At 48.7% G+C, this 17,119-nt stretch overlaps 1 protein-coding gene across 4 annotated transcripts in view; it reads left to right on the forward strand.

Moving 5' to 3' along the window:
• LOC100646345 (leucine-rich repeat-containing protein 24) overlaps positions 1–17,119 on the forward strand; it is a 145,443-nt gene that overhangs the window by 117,334 nt on the left and 10,990 nt on the right. For all 4 annotated transcript variants that reach the window (XM_012310794.3, XM_048407576.1, XM_003396449.4 and 1 more), the window contains one exon: positions 15,493–16,707. In XM_012310794.3, the coding sequence (XP_012166184.2) occupies positions 15,728–16,707 (980 nt within the window). In that variant the 5' untranslated portion in view covers positions 15,493–15,727. The remainder of the gene's footprint in view (positions 1–15,492; positions 16,708–17,119) is intronic.

Below are 17,119 nucleotides of genomic sequence, written 5' to 3' on the forward strand. Positions count from 1 at the left end.
CACCGGCTAGTCCCTGGCTCCCCTCGACGTCTTAATTCGATGTAATGCGATCGAACCGCGCGATTGCGGCTCCATTTGCCTCGCTCGACGAATCTCGGTCGTGTGGTCGCGCTATTCATTGTACGCGGCATTGTAAGGCAGATGATGTCTGATCATCGGCGGGATTACGTTCGAAGCGCGAGGTATTCCTTGCGAATCGTCGTTGAGACGATTCGTAACGCTAAACATAGTTACGAAGCGTAGACCGCTGCAAACCTATCGAGGCAAGATCACGTTCGTCGTTAATTTTTGTCCTAGGACCTTGTTTAGATACGGTGTTTTTTCCTTTGTCCGGCTACGAGCCGCTACAAAAATTACACGAGAAAAGTGCGTTCCCGCGTACCCGATGACCGTACGCTGTACGCGCGACATGTAGTTCGCGCGCTGTTCTCTCCAGACTCGTCTTTTTTTTCTGCTCCGTATGATCCATGCCAACGAGCTTTAAATTTCACAGAAATTTACCCAGCGTCGCTGTATACCGTACGAGTGCATCGTTAATTTCAAAAAAAATAGAGGTGAGAGCACGTGTTCCTTGCGTTCGAAATGTTAACGGTATAAAAACCTATAAATTTTATATAACGCAACGATGTGAAATTGGTTCATTTCGTTCTGCGGATTTGACAGCTAATTCGGTGGCCAGTGTTTGGAAAGGTTCCGACGGCCATCGGTTCAACGTAAACCGAAAGCTCTGCGAGCGACGTTCGAATAAAGAATACTTTGGAGTTTTCCAGCGATCGTATAGGCCGCGACTCACAACGTGAAAGTATATCGTGAAACGACATCGTTTCCTGTACGGTATGATTCATAACTCTCTCCGCGAGAGTAAAGAGGCAAAATAAAAGCCATTGTTCTTTCCCGTGAGAGTCGCGTCGTAAATTCAGGCTTGCCGAGAGTTCACCCATTAGACACACGGCGTGTCTTGAGTTTCAGGACCGCATTTTTCTATCCGCAGCCTCGGTAATCCGCCATGTGTATCGTACCGGCAATAATTTGATTTGTTTCGATTCGAACGACATTCCCGATATAGCTATGTGTTATGCTCGCGAGATTCGATATTTCAAGTCGAGTAATTTATGTCGGAAATAATAGTTTTTCCTATGGCGAGACAAGACATCGCGACGAGACAAAGCGGATATGAATCAACCACGAACAGACTCGTGATCAACGACTAACTTGCTACTTACGGTTTCGCGATAATTGGAAAAACACCGGCACTGACTTTAAATCGGCGCGATTCGCTAGGATCCGTTCCGATCGATGCGTAGGTCGACGTCTAACGAATGCTCCTGATGTAAAGGGAACGATGGCTTGATCGTTGATACGATGATTGCTACGAAAGGCAATAATTTAAATTCCATATGTGTCAGGGCTCGTCTCGTAGAGGTGGCCTATCGGTCGAATCGCGTACCCAGTGACGAATTTCCTGCCGGTTTCGCGAACATCCAGCGACGGATGTATTATTAATCGAAGTTGATCGGTGGCTGTTAGGGCGCGAACCGAACACGACGAGATCGACGTCGTAAACCGTCGGCGAAATCAGCCTCTTCGTTTTGATGCCGAGCCGAGACGATCGAGGCTTGGATCGCCAGATAATTGTCCCATTCGGGCGTCGTGATTTAGCGACAGGGAGGATGACAACCGAAGGAATCAAGTCGTTGACGCGGTAACGTCGCGTATCGCTATCGATAACTCGAACGTTCGAAAGTTCAAATTTTATCCGACGGAGCAGTTTCGGCTCGCGCAATCGCGATTTCGATTATCGGGAAAACCGAGCTGGTCGGAAAGAGACGTTCTTTGCCGGAACCGTTGGCAAATATCAAAGAGGAGGAGAAGAAAATCTCCGGGAACCGCTTGACGTGCCGGGAATTTTGGCTCCGGTGACTCGCTTAAAAATTGACGTCGCGACGCGATTAGACCTATTTCGGTAACGGTCGATGCTCCCGCAGAATTCGTTCGTCCTTTGGCAGGGTTAGCAAAGCAAACGTGGTACATAGCGGTTGGAGAGTCGGCAGAACGGAGTCGGGCAAAACTGAAACAGACCGAGAACGAAGTTAACCGTTTCGCGTTCGACTTGCATCTGGACCCAGAGAAACTGCGCAATGGGAATGCCACTCGTAAACTGATCGAACATGGTTGAAAATATCTAACGTAGCCGGCGTTTTCCATTTATATTTAAATTCGCCGCCGCGGAGAGAACTCGGTTATCCCCCCACCCCCATGTATAATATTTTTCGAGGACGGCCCATCACCGCAACTGTCGCAGACGAGTCGATTCGCGATGGTTTCGCTGGATAAACGACCAACCGAACTTGATAAAACGATACTAATAACAAGGGTGTGCGATGCGTCGTCGCCATGGCAAGGATGGTTTGCATATCGTACGTGCTTTCGATGGGACGCGTATCTCCGATTTGTAATCGCGAGCAGCGATACTCTCGTTTCGTTGAGCCTGGTGAAATATCTTTCGGGCGGGAAACCAAGTTTATCGGCATTCTCTCACGAATCTATCGCGTATCGATCCAACTCTTTCACGTTATTTCGGCTTCGAACGTTGAAACGAGGTGGAGCAAAAGTCGGACAGCTGCGAGACGAACACGCTCGAAACTCTACCTTGAATTAAACGGCGAATCGCAGAAACAAAGGAAGCGGAAGTGAAAGACCGTGTCGCGAACGATCCCCGAAAAAGAGTACAGAGGTTTTTCCTGTATCGAGGAGTGCCGTGTGCTTTCACGGCTGCGTTGCAGCACCCTTCGGCATTGTCAGAGCGGCTGCGAGCGGAACGCAAAGTCCCCTTTTGTCGGCGATACCGAGAAATCGAGCACCCCGCTGTCGAAATAACCGGTTTTCACCCGAAAGAACGTCAGAGGACCGATGGAATCGCGAAGGAACGCTCCTCTTTTTATCGAGGAGAACATCTTTGGCTTTGCCCGTTACACTCGTGCAGATTCCACGGAATTTGAATGGAAGGACGTCACGGAGAAAGCCGAGCGATTCCATTTCTCAAGACTCGTGTCACTCGTGCCACAGTTCATTGGGTATTCTGGAATGTTCTCGGACGGAATATCGAAGTCATAACGTCGAGATTGATTCGGAAGAACCGTGGCGTTTAATTGAATTCGTCGTCGCTATTCCCATTTCTATTTGGGAATTCGTCTTCGAGTATTCGCATAGAAGAATGTCGAGCAGAAACATTTACTAAGAAAGAGGGAAAAAAGCATTCGCTCTATAAATCCTGTTTCCTCGGTTCGGTATAAAATGCAAACTACATCTGCCGACAGGTTCATAAAAATGACGATATACGTTCTACTATATCCGCCGAACTTGCGCATTTGTCTCTATAAGAACGAAGAAGTTGGTGCAGATGTATTTGCCGCATAATAGAAGTAGAACGAGTACCCTTAAACAAGTAAATACGAAGGAAAGGAGGATTCTCGAAGCTCCGTCTCTCTTCTCTCTCTCTCTCCCTCTCTCCCTCTCTCTTCCTTTCTTGACATTTCAAACATCGAAGAATCGAATAATTCTTGCGTTTCCACAGGATACAAATTGAACGAACGACGTCTCTGTCTCCTTCTTCTCGGCTCTTTTTGTACCGTTTCACGTAGCTTGAAGAAAATCCTTGTGTAAATTTCGCGAAAAGAACGAGGGCGAGGGGGGTTGAGCCTCTTGGGGACTCGAACCCGCGCCATTTTTGCGAGAAGCCAGAGCGCCTTCCATCGTGCCATCGATGCTCGACGATGTCAGCAACTTTTTCCACTTACTTCGCTTGTTCGATTTCGCCGTGTGCCCCTGGAATACGCGTCCGGTGGCATATTTTTTCCTATTGTTGGAACTTACGGGACTGTGAAATATCCTGGTTAGTCTACTCTGTAAATATCGTGAGATGTCGGGGAACGTACGGCAGAAAATAAGCGACGATATCGAACCCTGCATTCGATCGTTTTAACGAGTAACAACCCAACAGCTTTGTTCGGGACGTTTCGAATAAACGGCACCGCGAGCTAAAAATCTTCGCTTTAGTTTCTTCCCTACTCTGCCAAGTAACAGCGGCGATCGAAACCACCACGCTAGACGAAATAAAACAGCGGACCTCGAGACTACCACGCTAGACGAAATGGGATGGGAAATCGTCGAGACCGGATCGCGATATCGTTGCCCGAAGCGAGCAGCTGTCGTTTAACTTCGGTAACGACGTCATCTTCTTGACTCGTATCGCGCGCCTGAATAATAATTATCAGGTTGATAATAGGACAACTGTATTAATGGAGGGGGGGGGGTGGTATTAATGGCAGCGATTAAAATAGCGGTGGAAACGACGGTAACGGGAGCGGCCGGTTATGCTTTTAGTGTATATTGCCAGCCTAATTTCGTTAATACGTTCACGAGTTTGAATATTTTCGCCGGACTCTCACGATCGCACAGAATCGATCGTCCTCGCATCGTTTCAGATTTTCTACAGCGTAGCGCGAGCGGCACCGCTGCACGCCATTTCCCAGACGCGTCTGGCTATGTACGAGTACACGGCCGAGCATCTAGATAATTATGTTTGGCATGGTTTCGACGATCCCGTGATAAAATAACGCCATGGCAATATTTACAGGGACTCGTTAACACAACAGGATAATGGAATTTACCGTGTAAACCTTCGGCAAAGTTCATTTTGATAATTATATTCGTCCGGCCGGACCGCTTTCTTTGTTTGCATCGGGATTACCGTTGCTACGCAGTCTGCTATAACGTTTCACGAAATTTACACTTCCGTCGAGACGGAACGAATTCGCCGTTGACAACTCTTTCCCCTTTTCCAGCGACCTAACGCGTTCCATCGTTAGCTGAGAGATCTCCGCCAAAGAACCGATGTTTCGATCTTTCGGCAGCTACGATGCTCGAACCAAACTGATTCCGCTACTCTGTCGCCTAACCAATGGTACTCGTTACCGCGAGGTTATCTCGCACGGGACAGTCGACGCGCGAAAGTAACCGGATAGAAGCACGTACGTTAAAAGCAATATCCCGACAGGTAGGCGTAATTACAGTCACGATGAGAATAACCGTGGCACGTCGAACGATACCGAGGGCACGATAGCACGGTACAGTGCGATTGCCAGACCTAACGCACTACAGATAACCGTAATAGCTGGAGATTTACAGCGCAGACTGAGGTCGAGGGCAGTGGCTTACCGCTTACGATTCGTTCGTTTTTGTCACGGTTTCGTCACGTTTCGTTCAGCGATATTAATATTTTATTCTTGCCGTTGGTAATGCGACACAATGGCCGCGAGTTACAGAGACGAGTTCTCGATCGTTGAAAGCGTTAAACGTTTCCGCGTCGACGATCCACGCCTTTGCCCCTTCGGTGCTCTCGTTCGTTGAAACGGCGATTTCTCGACGATCTTCAGTTTCCGCTTCGATCGACCGCTACGAGCGCGATCTCGTTCGTTTCACCAGCTCTTAATATCGATGTTTCACGATCGAAACAGGGTCGATCATCGAGGAAACGTAATTTCCGTTTAATACGTTAAAACGCTGATCGAGGCGCGAGAGTTTCGTAGCTGAAAAAGGCAGACTGTCGCAGACTACTCGGCCGCTTCGTGGACGTTGCAGGCAACGCAGTCGTAAAATCGACGATATCGCGACAAACGGTCGTTGAAGCGCTCGAGTTAACGAAGTCGGCCGAATCGTCGCAAACGGTGCAACGTTTGTTTCGCTCGCCGTTGCCTAAGTCTGATCTCGACGAAGGCGGAGAACGTTTCGTTGAAACGCGAAACTTTCGAAAATCGGAACTTTGCCTTTCAGGTTATTAAAACTCGTCAGCGTGAACCAGAGTTTAACGCCATAAATCTGCGTTCCTGTATCTCTAAACTTGCACGTTGACGACTTTGGATTAGACAAAAAAAAAGAAAAAAAAGAAAAAGATTTGTGGAAAAACGAGCAAAAACTCAATTTCGACGGTTGCACTTGACGCTGTACCGTTTTCTAGTTACGAGGTTTCTCTCGGAAACTGGTCTTCGTTTACTCTTCTTGCCGACGAACCCCGGCCAAAAGCCGAACGACGAATAAAACGGACAAGCGGAATTCTCAACGTCGCGACGTTCCCGTGTTCCGCCGAGGGACAGGCATGCGGAAGCAAGTCGTTAAAACGGCGGACGGTTTATCGCGGGCCCGTTAACGAGAGACTAAAATTGCCGTTAGTTGTTGGCCGCGAGACCGAAATGGGACGAGACGGAGCGACGGATTATGGAAGTGGAGTGGAGCTCGTAAAGCGCCAGCGAGGATGACGACGCCCTGTCCGCCAGACGACATTCCGTCATTCTGCCGTATCGAGAAAGCCTGCGAAGAGTGTCGCGCAAAAAGCGTCACGGATCTGCAGGATTCGCTAAGAAGCAGAGGGAACTCGGATCGCGGTAACGATGCGCGCCAAGCATCGACGGTACGTTCGAGGACGATCGAGAGGGCGTCGCCGGGGAAATTGCCTTTCTATCGCCACCAAGCGTGTCGTCGGTCGCCATATACTGGATCAGTTCGATTTTTTCGGAAGGAAAACTATTCGAGGGAGGATAGAACGAAACTAGGAGAAACGAAATCCGACTCGATCGACTTTACAAATTTTCTAGAAAATGTTTTCATTCCGAAATATCGATTCTTTTACGAAGATTGTCTGCGAGCCAGTGACGCATCGTTCGGTAAGAGAAGCGTCTTTCGAAACTATATGGAAGTCGGTGAATCAATCTCGAGTATACGATATTTCCGTGGGATATAACCTCACGTAGTCTTTTTCGGCGTTAGTCGCTCATTAACCGAAATCCATTCGTTAGTTTACGCGCAAGTTGCGAGGAGAGATGGTAGAACTCGATTATCCGAAGCAATCCGAAGTTGGGGTTAATCGGTTCGAGTTCCATCGATAGAAAACGATCTCGAACAACGAGGGAGGAACGAGCAGCACTGCTTAAGGAAACGTCCTGTTTTTAATTAGCTGCCGGTGCTTAATGGCTCGAACCTGCTTTTATTCCATTAGACATTTTCCTGCGGACACAAAGGGGCTTCGAGTTGTCGATTCGAGATACGGATAGAACGATCATTGCGTGCGAATCGCTGGAAAACCAAACTACTCGATTGATCGAACAATCGGAAACGCTCGATTCGACAACCTTTTCACGCGTACACCAACGTGAACGATCGAGCTTCTCGGATACCAAACGAATCGACAGCAACGGCCGTTAATCAACTAATCGATGTAATTCGATCGGAGGCACCTCTGATCCGTCCGATGAATTCGAGGTGGATAAAGGACGCGTCTTTCGCATCGGCAACTCGCCAAGCTCCTCGATATTCCTAATGGATTGCAAATGTTACGCGGCCACGAAGGACGACGGGTTCTCGGCCGAACGTTCGCTCGATATTCGCCTCGACGCTTCCCAAAGCCGGCGGATATTACCGGTCACCTTGGGTTACGCGAGCATGGAACGGAGCGCGAATTAATCCTGCTAGACTGCGCGCCACAGGACGTTAGAGACGACTAGAGAAACTCCGTACGGCGCGGCGCTTCGGACCGCATAGACGTAATAAAATTACGGACGACGGAGCGATCGACGGCTTCGAGGATTTCACCGTCCGTTCGCAAACGCTGTAACACGCTTTCACGGAATCTCGATCCGAGCTTTTCGAGAGAACGAGACGCGGATTTGCGTGCCGCTGTTTCTCTGCTTGCCCGAAAATTCCTGACAAATACGATACAAATACGAAAGCACGGTTACGTCTCGTTGCTCGTCACGATATTCAGGCTAAATCTTTTCAAAATCTGCAAAATACACGATCAAACATCGACGATATCATCGGTCGTGATGACAATCGCTCGGCGTTATGAACGTCGACAACGCGAAAAACAATATCGTCAGGTCGGAGAGCGAACATTTTCTAGGAAGCTGTTCGCCTAACGAGACGAACAAAGCCGTTCCATTTCCTTCCATTGGCGGAAAAACGGACGGACTGCTTGGTAATTCAGTTCGGAGGAGCGTCGAACGACCATCGTAATAGGGTAATGCTTCATCGAGTCAACCCCGCAGGTTTCCAGAGCGTTCTCGCGGTCGCACAGGACGAACCGTTCGTGGTGCGGGAAACGGGTGTCGATCGATCCCGGCATTCGCTAATTTTACGCTTCGACGGAGCGGGTTATGTTAAAAGATCGCGCAACGTCAGATGCGACCCGGTATCCTGCTATTGCTCGTCGTCGTCCTTCCATTCGCGCACATACTTTTCCCCTATTTGTCTTATCCAGTGAAATTATCATCGCGTTTTCTCCGTTCGAACCGTTATCGAATCGTCGCACCGTTATCCCGGCCGGGATTAGCGTTCGGTCTACGATAGAACGCGCTGTAATCGAAGTTTCCTTTTCGAACCGTGAAATTGACTTCACGCTAAACGATGAAGCGTTATTTACGACAGGAACCGCGATCTCCCTGGCACCGTCCATTCGCTTCGTCAATCCGCAACCAGACACTCCACTTATTATAATTGTTCGAGGGACGCTCGGTAAAAGAATAGAGTCTAGTCACCGTCGATCTGCAGGAATTTTCCTCTGCAGCGGGACGTCGCGATCTTTTACCAACAACCCACTCGCATTTCGAAAACTTTGCCAAAAGTTTGGCTGTTGGGGCCGGCCGTGCCGGTGAGATGGAACAACGTGGGCAAGATTTCCGAGCTTCTCGATCACCGTCATAACAATATCTTTAAAAAGACTGGATAACGCGAACGATCCGTTACCTTTCCGTAGAATCGGACGAAACTCTTGGCGCAAACATGCCCACCGATTTAACACTTTGACGGCCGTATTTTATACGAGAACCGTTTGTTCATAGCATCCGTTGCCTTTTCTTTTCTCCTTCTCCGCTGTTTTATTTAACGATAGAAAACGTTTTCATAGGATACAGCGTGATACACGTAAGACGCGAATTCGCGTCTCCGGTCGTCAAAGTGTTAAGCGTAAGTGTTAAGCACGCGTTGCCGTCTCGGTATCGATTATCGTCAGTTTCTTTAAGCATTCGTTGGCATCGCGCACGTACCCGTGAATAATTCTGCTGGAAGAGCATTTCGAAGATGGCTTCGTCGTGTAGCAGTTATAAATTATCTCGTCCTTTCGAAACGGATCGTACCGCGACACCGAAAGCAGGAAAACGAAAGGACGATAACGTCCGATACGGAAGTTGCATCGCATCGGAAACTAGGTTAGACTCCGTGGGATTCGCTGGTGACCCGAATTACGGTATAATTATGCGGGAAACGTAGCGAGGAACTCGCATCTTGCCGGTGAACGCCAGCTTCCCTCTCCAACTTCGCTGTACATCGACCGTACTTGGACGCTTATCATGGCCGATTGCTTGAACGCGAATCGATTCCGCAAAATCGATCACCAGTATCCGGTACTCCAAAACAGATTGTCACAAATCCGATCTCCTTTTCGATAATCTTGGCTTTTCAATCTTCGGTCAGAATCCGCGTGACACTTATTGGAATACTTGTATCTTACTTTTTACTTTTTACCAGTCAACTCGTTTCCCAATTGTTCTATTAGTCGTGAATTTGAGAATACGTAATAGAAACGTAATAGAAAACCCAGGACGAAACGAGTTTCATACCTTATTAGCCTCCGATCGCACTCAATTTCGCCAATCGAACCATCTTATAAACGGAAATCTATATTTTTCATTTCGGAAGGGATACCTATAACGGAACGAGCAGAGACATCAAAGCTTCGTCACGTATCAACGTCTGAAAGAATCGAGACGATACGTAGCATGCCAAGAATGCATTAAACGTAGCGATAACGTCAACGAATGAATCTCGAGCCATGCGAAAGAATAGCAAAAGTTATCGCGAAAACGGATTTTATACGGTAAGAAAGGCAGAAGGCAGAAGATGAAGGGAAGATTCTTTCTTTCTTCTTTCTTTTTTTCTTTTCTTTTTCTTTTTCTTTTCTTTTTTTTTTTGTCTGTCTTCTTTCGTACGACACGATTCTTTGAAATCGTCACCGACGTTGTTCTATCCTTGGCAGACCGACGAGGAGAGGAAAAGAGACGCGTTTGTCTTTTTTAAATACAATCTGCTCGAACGGAGCGTAAAATTGCCGAATTCCGTAGATCGATCGTTGGCGAATCGAACGAGGACATTCACGATTCCAGGGTTGATCCGCCGTTATCTCCGTTCTTTCAGTTTTATGAAATCGAATCGCGTGAGCAGAAATTTTTGAAACGCGAACCGATAGAAAAAATTGGTCACGCTGGGTAAACCTGTTTTACCGCGAAAAGCCGAGGTTTACGACTGGCCGCGAAAATGGCTCGGGATTCATCTTTCATGGAAGGTTTGTAAGCCTGTCACGCGTCGAGGTACCGTTCTTTCCGATTTATAACGGACGCGACTCGGAATAATCGTGCTTGTAATTGGGCAAGAGAATTGATAAATGGTGCTTTAAATGCATGAAATCCGAGCGAGAAGCTTGAGAACAGAGAGTCCGGAGCAACCATCAAGAGGGAAGCCAGTTTCCTCGTCGGGATTAGTAGCCGCGTCTTTCGACGTCGGCGTCCGAGTGATTTCGGTGCGGCGTCGTAGTTGTTTACGCTTCTGGGTTTCCGCAGACGAAAAGAATCCGAGTAAACCGAAGAAGAACGGTCGAGGAGAAGATTGAAAAGGTGGAAGATTCCAAGGGCGAACGAGGGAACGAGGGTTAAAAGCAAGAGGTTCTCAAACTTGATAAATGGTCTGGTCGTTCGAAATCGGAACGCCAACCAATACATACGTTTGCTGTGTTTAAGAAGGAAACGTTCGTTCATCGAAATCAGCGATAACCTAATCGCAGACTGTCCGATATCCCGTTAATTTCATTAAACTCGGAACGAGTGAAATCCCGTTGCAGGAGAAAAGATCGCGGCAGATATTCGGAAATTAGAAGGAAAAAGAGTAGCGAATATCCGAAAGTTTGGGAACCTCTAGCGACGGAGTGGGAGAAATAAGGGTGGATTTGGTCCACTCGGTCGGATCGATGAGAGACCCGTAGGTTGTCCTCTTGTTCGTCTAGGGTATTGTAAGTCGAGGACGAAGACTTTGATGGCCTTTTTCTCGGTAGAAGAGCCACGAACAACAGCTTCGATCGGATGCAAGCAACTTTAACGAATATCTCGTCGACTCTTTTGTCACTGCTTCTCCTTTGTCCAGCCACGCTTAATGTGGCCAATCACGGGTCGATGTTAATTAAATTCGTTTGTATTCTTACTCGTTGTCTCGCTCTCCGAGAAACGCTCCCCGTCTCTGCTTTTTTTCCCGATTCGCTTTATTCTCGACTGGCACGATCAAAGTATCGGGTCGTCCCGAAACTTTCTTTCCTTTTACGAGGAAATAATAGACGCGCGATTCTATCGCGGCAAGAAATGTTGCGCGTCTGTCGTTTCCTTCTAAAACGAAAGAAACTTTCGCAAGGATCCGATCCGATACGACACGTTGTTTCTCTAGCCACGAAAATACGAACGTTGCGAACGTTCGTAAACAATTCGTTCGCATGATATTTAATTCGAACGTAGAATCACCGTTTCTTTCGTTCCACTAGCATTTTCCATCTTCGAGCGATGCCCGTATCTCGTCGAGTCTGCGAATATTTCCCCACTGGCGTTTTTCTTCGTCTCGACGAACGCTCGTCGTTGAGTTCGTGTCGCTATAGAGACCATTACCTTTTTCGCGGCAGGCAAGAAACTCGAAGTTGGATTCTCGAAGACGCGACGCGGCATTCAGTTTATCGGAAATGCTATCGAGAATACATCGAATTTCCATTTTTCGTCTGCTCTTTCATTTTCGCACGAATGGCTAGGTTGTCGGGGCTGGTTCGGGACTAGAACGGACGAAGAAACAGCCGTGACACAGCGCGTTTTATACCTAGTATCTGGCAATTTCTTGCGCGTTTTAAAGAGCGGTCGTTTAACCGTTGGATATCTCGGCGAACCGGTGAAAGTATTCTGGCCGCCGTTTGAAAAGTAGAAGTCGTTTCGTTCAACGTCGCTAAAAAGTCCATGAAATTTCAGTCGAACCGAATGGTTTTCGATGATATTAGGTGACCGGATATCGCCGAACGAGCAATTTATCATCCTTGTGCAATGTTTCGGCGCGCCTCGTATCCTTTAATTTAATCGATTCTTCTCTCTGTTTCAAGTTCAGACCGAGAAATTCCTCGAACGTTGTTCGCTGTACCTTCGTTTACTTTTCTTTTTCTGTCATCTACAGGTTTTACGCCACGAACCGATAAAGAACGATCCGAAAGCTTATTCGGTAAGGGAGGGAATTCGAGAAAATCAGGAAATACGAGTGGAATTGCCACGGTATTTCAAGCGTTTCGACGTCAGAGGTATTTAGGTTCGAATTTCATTAGTGGCGTAGGCCTGTGCCACTCCTCTTCGTCTTTACGAATTCTACGAGGTGTCTGTCGAGCGTCCCCATTTGTTTATTCGACCCAAACGATCCCACGGAGATAGAAGTCTTGGCAATGGAAGCTTTCCCTCGACGCGCATTTCGATTAGGCCCGTGTAAAGTAGGAACGTGCTGCGTACAGAGAACCTTCTTCCTCTACCATCGACGTATTCCCTTGGCGTACGATACAAAAGTCGACTTAGACCGTTGCTTATTAAACCGGACAAACTCGAAGGAGAGAGGCGGAAAGGCCGTCTACGATAGTTTCCGCGAACAGCGGCAGTAATAAATTTCGCTCGACAGTCTGCACTACGAACATGCCAACGATGCCGGCATCGAAGAAGCGTGATATTCTTAATGCCGTGTGGTCCGCTGGATCCGATCGACGAGGAACGACGCAAAGACGTTGGTTTGCCAAAGGCAGGGGAAACGTTAGCGCGTTAGAAGGAGCATCGTCGGAATTGCGGAGGAAAAAAAGTGGCGATAGTAGATATTGGATTGGAAATGTCGAGCAGGCAATATCCTCGAGGCCTCCCTTTGCACCAGAGCCGCTGGGAAACCTCGTTGAACGGGGCATGCTGGAATAAAGCCACGAAAAATCGTGGGGTTTGCGCGCCTAACCGCCACGCCACGTCGCGGCCGTTCGATATTCCGATATCCTGATATCGGTCGCCATCCCGCGTCGCCACGAGTGTTTCTTCTCTAGTCGACGTCTTCGCCGTCAGGATGCACGCGCTCTCGCCCCTCGTTCCTCGCCTCTTCGCTATACTCCCTTCTCTCCGCTCCGTCGGTTGTCCGCATCGTCCGCCACCTTTTTCGCCGACGAAACGTCTCGCCGTTTCTCCCTCGCCAACTTGCCGACGCTTTCTTTCGCGCACTCCGAACCCAGCTCCGACTGTGTTTCCACGGTTATTCGATAGTTGCAGTTGTTCGCTGTTTCGTGTTCGATCGTTGGCCGGACCGAGCATTTCATCTTCCGTTTCTTTTCCGATACTCTTTCTCGCGTCCCTCGTCAAATGTTCGACTAAACGAGGATTCTACCTTCATCGATATCGAACAGCTCTTGACCCGTGCTTGTATTCGCTCGATCTTGGAGATTTCGCTAATGGACCGCGATTTCAGCACTTCGACGTCGCGGCAAAGAGGATTTACCACGGTGGTGGATTTAACACGTCGAAGAGGAACAATTTCCATTTACTCCGTCTACCGCGGCGAAACTCCGGTTTTCGCGAAACCCGCACTTTCCTCCGCGATATCCACTCGAGAAGAGGACTCGTCCGTTCGGAATACGAAACGACACGGTGGTGCGAGCATATCAAAGCTGCAAAAACACTTCCTAAAGGGATTAACTTCTCGTTTATGCGACCAGTTTCCTCGCAACGCGATACACTCTGCTCTTTCTTGCTCCTTCTCGGTTTCCCCATCGTCTCTCGACTCCCACTTTCAAAGTCCTCCGACTACACACTTTCCTACTCTCGTTGAATCCCTTCTCTCGTGCTCGCACCCCGTCTCGCCAAGATTTCCCAAGTTTCGCGCAGCCTAACGTGGGCCAGATTTTTCCATAAAATAAGCCCGGTTCTCTCGCCGGCAGAACTCGATCCTCCTCGCCAATTTCTGATCGCGCTTTTACGGGCGAGACGTACGGACGGGCAGCTTTGCGTACTCCGTTTTCGTCAAGGTTGTCAGCTTTCTCTCAGCCGGAAGATCGAATTCTCGTTACTCGATCTGATCCATCGGCAAAACGCTCTATCTATTTCCGATGGTAGCTTGGAACGGTTAATTCTAACTAATAGCTATTTCGTTCCTCGCGATAATAACGCTACGCCGTTGAATTTTCATCCCCACGGGGAATTTCGTCGCAACAAATCCGTGGATCGTTCGTCGATGACTAATCAAACATTTAGGAGGGAACGAGATAGGTTCCCGCCGCGGAGAACGTCAGTCGTTGAAACGACGATCGTTTCGGCGAGATGAATCGATTATAGGAAAGGTACCGCGCCAACTTTACGAGCCTCCGGGTTTACGATCGTGACTCGGTGTCCTACGGAGAAACGATCCCGGATCCCGTGTCTTGCAACTAAGGACGCCACCATCACGGCTTAATTTTCAAGTACACATACCGCCTACTTACTCGCTTTGCGTCGATGCGGCGTGACGCGTCGATCGGTACGCGCTCCGATGCCTCGTTCAAAATGTACCGCAGGGTCGGACGATTAATTATCAATACGCACTACGTCAATTAGAGAACAGTACCTACGCCGATCCATGGAAACGTCAATGGTGTCTGTTTCATGGGTGCCACGAACGCTGAATTTCCAACCAATTACACGCCTCGTTGTGCGAGGTCGATGCTTTCACGTCGTTGTTATAAATTAATCGTCGAGCGGCGAAAAGCGTTCCTTGTTTTACTTTACGTATCTTTCTTTCTCTCTTTCTTTCCTTTTTACTGCTTCTTCGTTTTTTCTTTCTCTCTTTTTTTTTTTTTTTTTTTTTTTTTTTTTTTTTTTTTTTTTTTTGCTTTTCGTTAGACACGACGAACCCGGAACTGGCGAAGTAGCAAATAGAACGAGCTCGTTTGAAAAATATAAAGCCTCGATGGAACCTTCTGACCTATTTTTCGTGTGTTCGTTGTAAGCTCATAAATTTTTGTACGATGATGAACGCGCTAACCTCGTCGTTTTAAAGAGCATGTATATGCAGACGGGTGGGATAGGAGCGCTCATTTACGGAGAGCATGTGCATACTGCGAGTCAGCTGTCTAAAACGAAGCACCATTAGTTACCTAGATACGAAAATATCGTCGATCGGGCTGCTACCAGCAGGTAAAGAAATAGCGTCTCCGGAGGTATGGCATCTCCTACGCGGTTAGAAGTTGTAGAACGGGGCGCTCGTTAACGCCAAATTTTTTCGTTATTTCTTTTTTTTTTTTTTTTTTTTGTTTTTCCAGTGTACATTGGAACGATCGGGAATCGGCTTTGACTAATCATCGATCGATGGTCGTTGTTGTTTCAGGAGATCGACCGCGTCGGCCCGACGAGTTTGCAAACTGGTCCAACTATCTTGGAGGACGAGGGGATCGCTGGCGATGTTTTCGACGAGACGAAGCACCGGCGGAAGGTCAAAGTAGAGATGAAAGCGTGAAACGAGATCGAGTAGAAGATGAGATAGATAGAGAGAGAGAGAGAGAGAGAGAGAGAGAGAGAGAGAGAGAGAACGGGTCGCTGGAGATCTCGAGGAACGAAACACAATGTGCTGGAGTGTGCGAGCCTGGTGGTGGAGAGGGGCGCTTCTCGGGACGATGATGCTGTTATCGTGGACGTGGCCGATGGTGGAGGGCTGCCCGAACATGTGCACGTGCAAGTGGAAGAGCGGGAAAGAGTGGGTAGAGTGCGCGAATCGAGACCTCAAGGGACTTCCCCAAGGCGCCAGGGAGGAGACCCAGGTGCTGGATCTGTCGAACAATCATCTGGTCAGTCTGCCGCCGGAATGCTTTCACGCGCTCGGCTTGATCAATCTGCAACGACTGTACCTGAGTAGATCGCACATCAGCCGTATAGCAGCCAGAGCGTTCGTCGGTCTGGTGGGGCTGGTGGAGTTGGATCTCTCGGAGAATCTGATCGAGGAGATACCTAGCGAAACTTTCCCCTCCTACTCGAATCTGATGAAGCTACTGCTCAACGGCAATCCTATACGGGAGATCCGTGCAGCAGCGTTCCAGCATCTGCCGCATCTGACCAACCTGGAATTGAGCCACTGCCGGCTGGAGAATATCGAGCAGGGGGCGTTCGACGGCCTTCACCTGCTCGAGTGGCTACGACTCGACGGCAATCGGTTGACTCGCGTGCCCGAACGCACGCTACCCCTAGGCGGCAGCCTCCGAGGACTCACGCTGCACAACAATCCCTGGGTCTGCGATTGTCGTCTGCAGGCCACGCAAGCTTGGCTCAAGGAATCGGCGCCGGCCGCCCCTCAGGAGTCCGACCCCGTCTGCGACGCTCCTGCCAAACTTCGCGGCAAACAGATCAAGACCGTCAACGAACTCGCTTGCCTGCCACGGATCGAGCTGCAGAACCGAGTAGAGGCCTACGAGGGAGACAACGTCACGCTCAAGTGCGACGTTTACGCCGTCCCAGCTGCTAAGCTCACCTGGTGGTTCAACGGCGAACTCTGCGAACTCCAGAACGAGAACGACACGCTCTCCGCTTCCTCGGTTACCACCTTTCCCCGGTAAGTGCAGCCTCCCTCCGAATTTCAATCTCAAAGTTGGCTAAATAAAGTGCCAATCGACTCACCGAACCGCCAAACCTTCGAAATATTCGTTGCCAGTATCGTCGAACCGCGTGTTAAACGTTAAAGTTTCTCGTGCAAAAGCAATTGCAGCTGTTGATTCTCATCGACGCGACTCGCGACCCAACGAGAAGCATCGCGAACGAAGCTGCGTTCGGTCGCGATCCTTCGCAATCTAAATAAAACTTCGATAACGTTCGAGTATTTCCTCCGTTGAAAATTTCTCGTTACAGCGATATAGCCAACCCAGCGCGTGTTTCTTGCAGCTTGTTATTACACCGGCAAATTGTCCGTGAAAATTACGTTGCGAACATCGTCGCGATTCGACGTCGAATTCCAGCTCTTCGAAAAG

Source organism: Bombus terrestris, chromosome 7 (genome assembly GCF_910591885.1).
Source record: "Bombus terrestris chromosome 7, iyBomTerr1.2, whole genome shotgun sequence".
NCBI classification, from domain to species: Eukaryota; Metazoa; Arthropoda; class Insecta; order Hymenoptera; family Apidae; genus Bombus; species Bombus terrestris.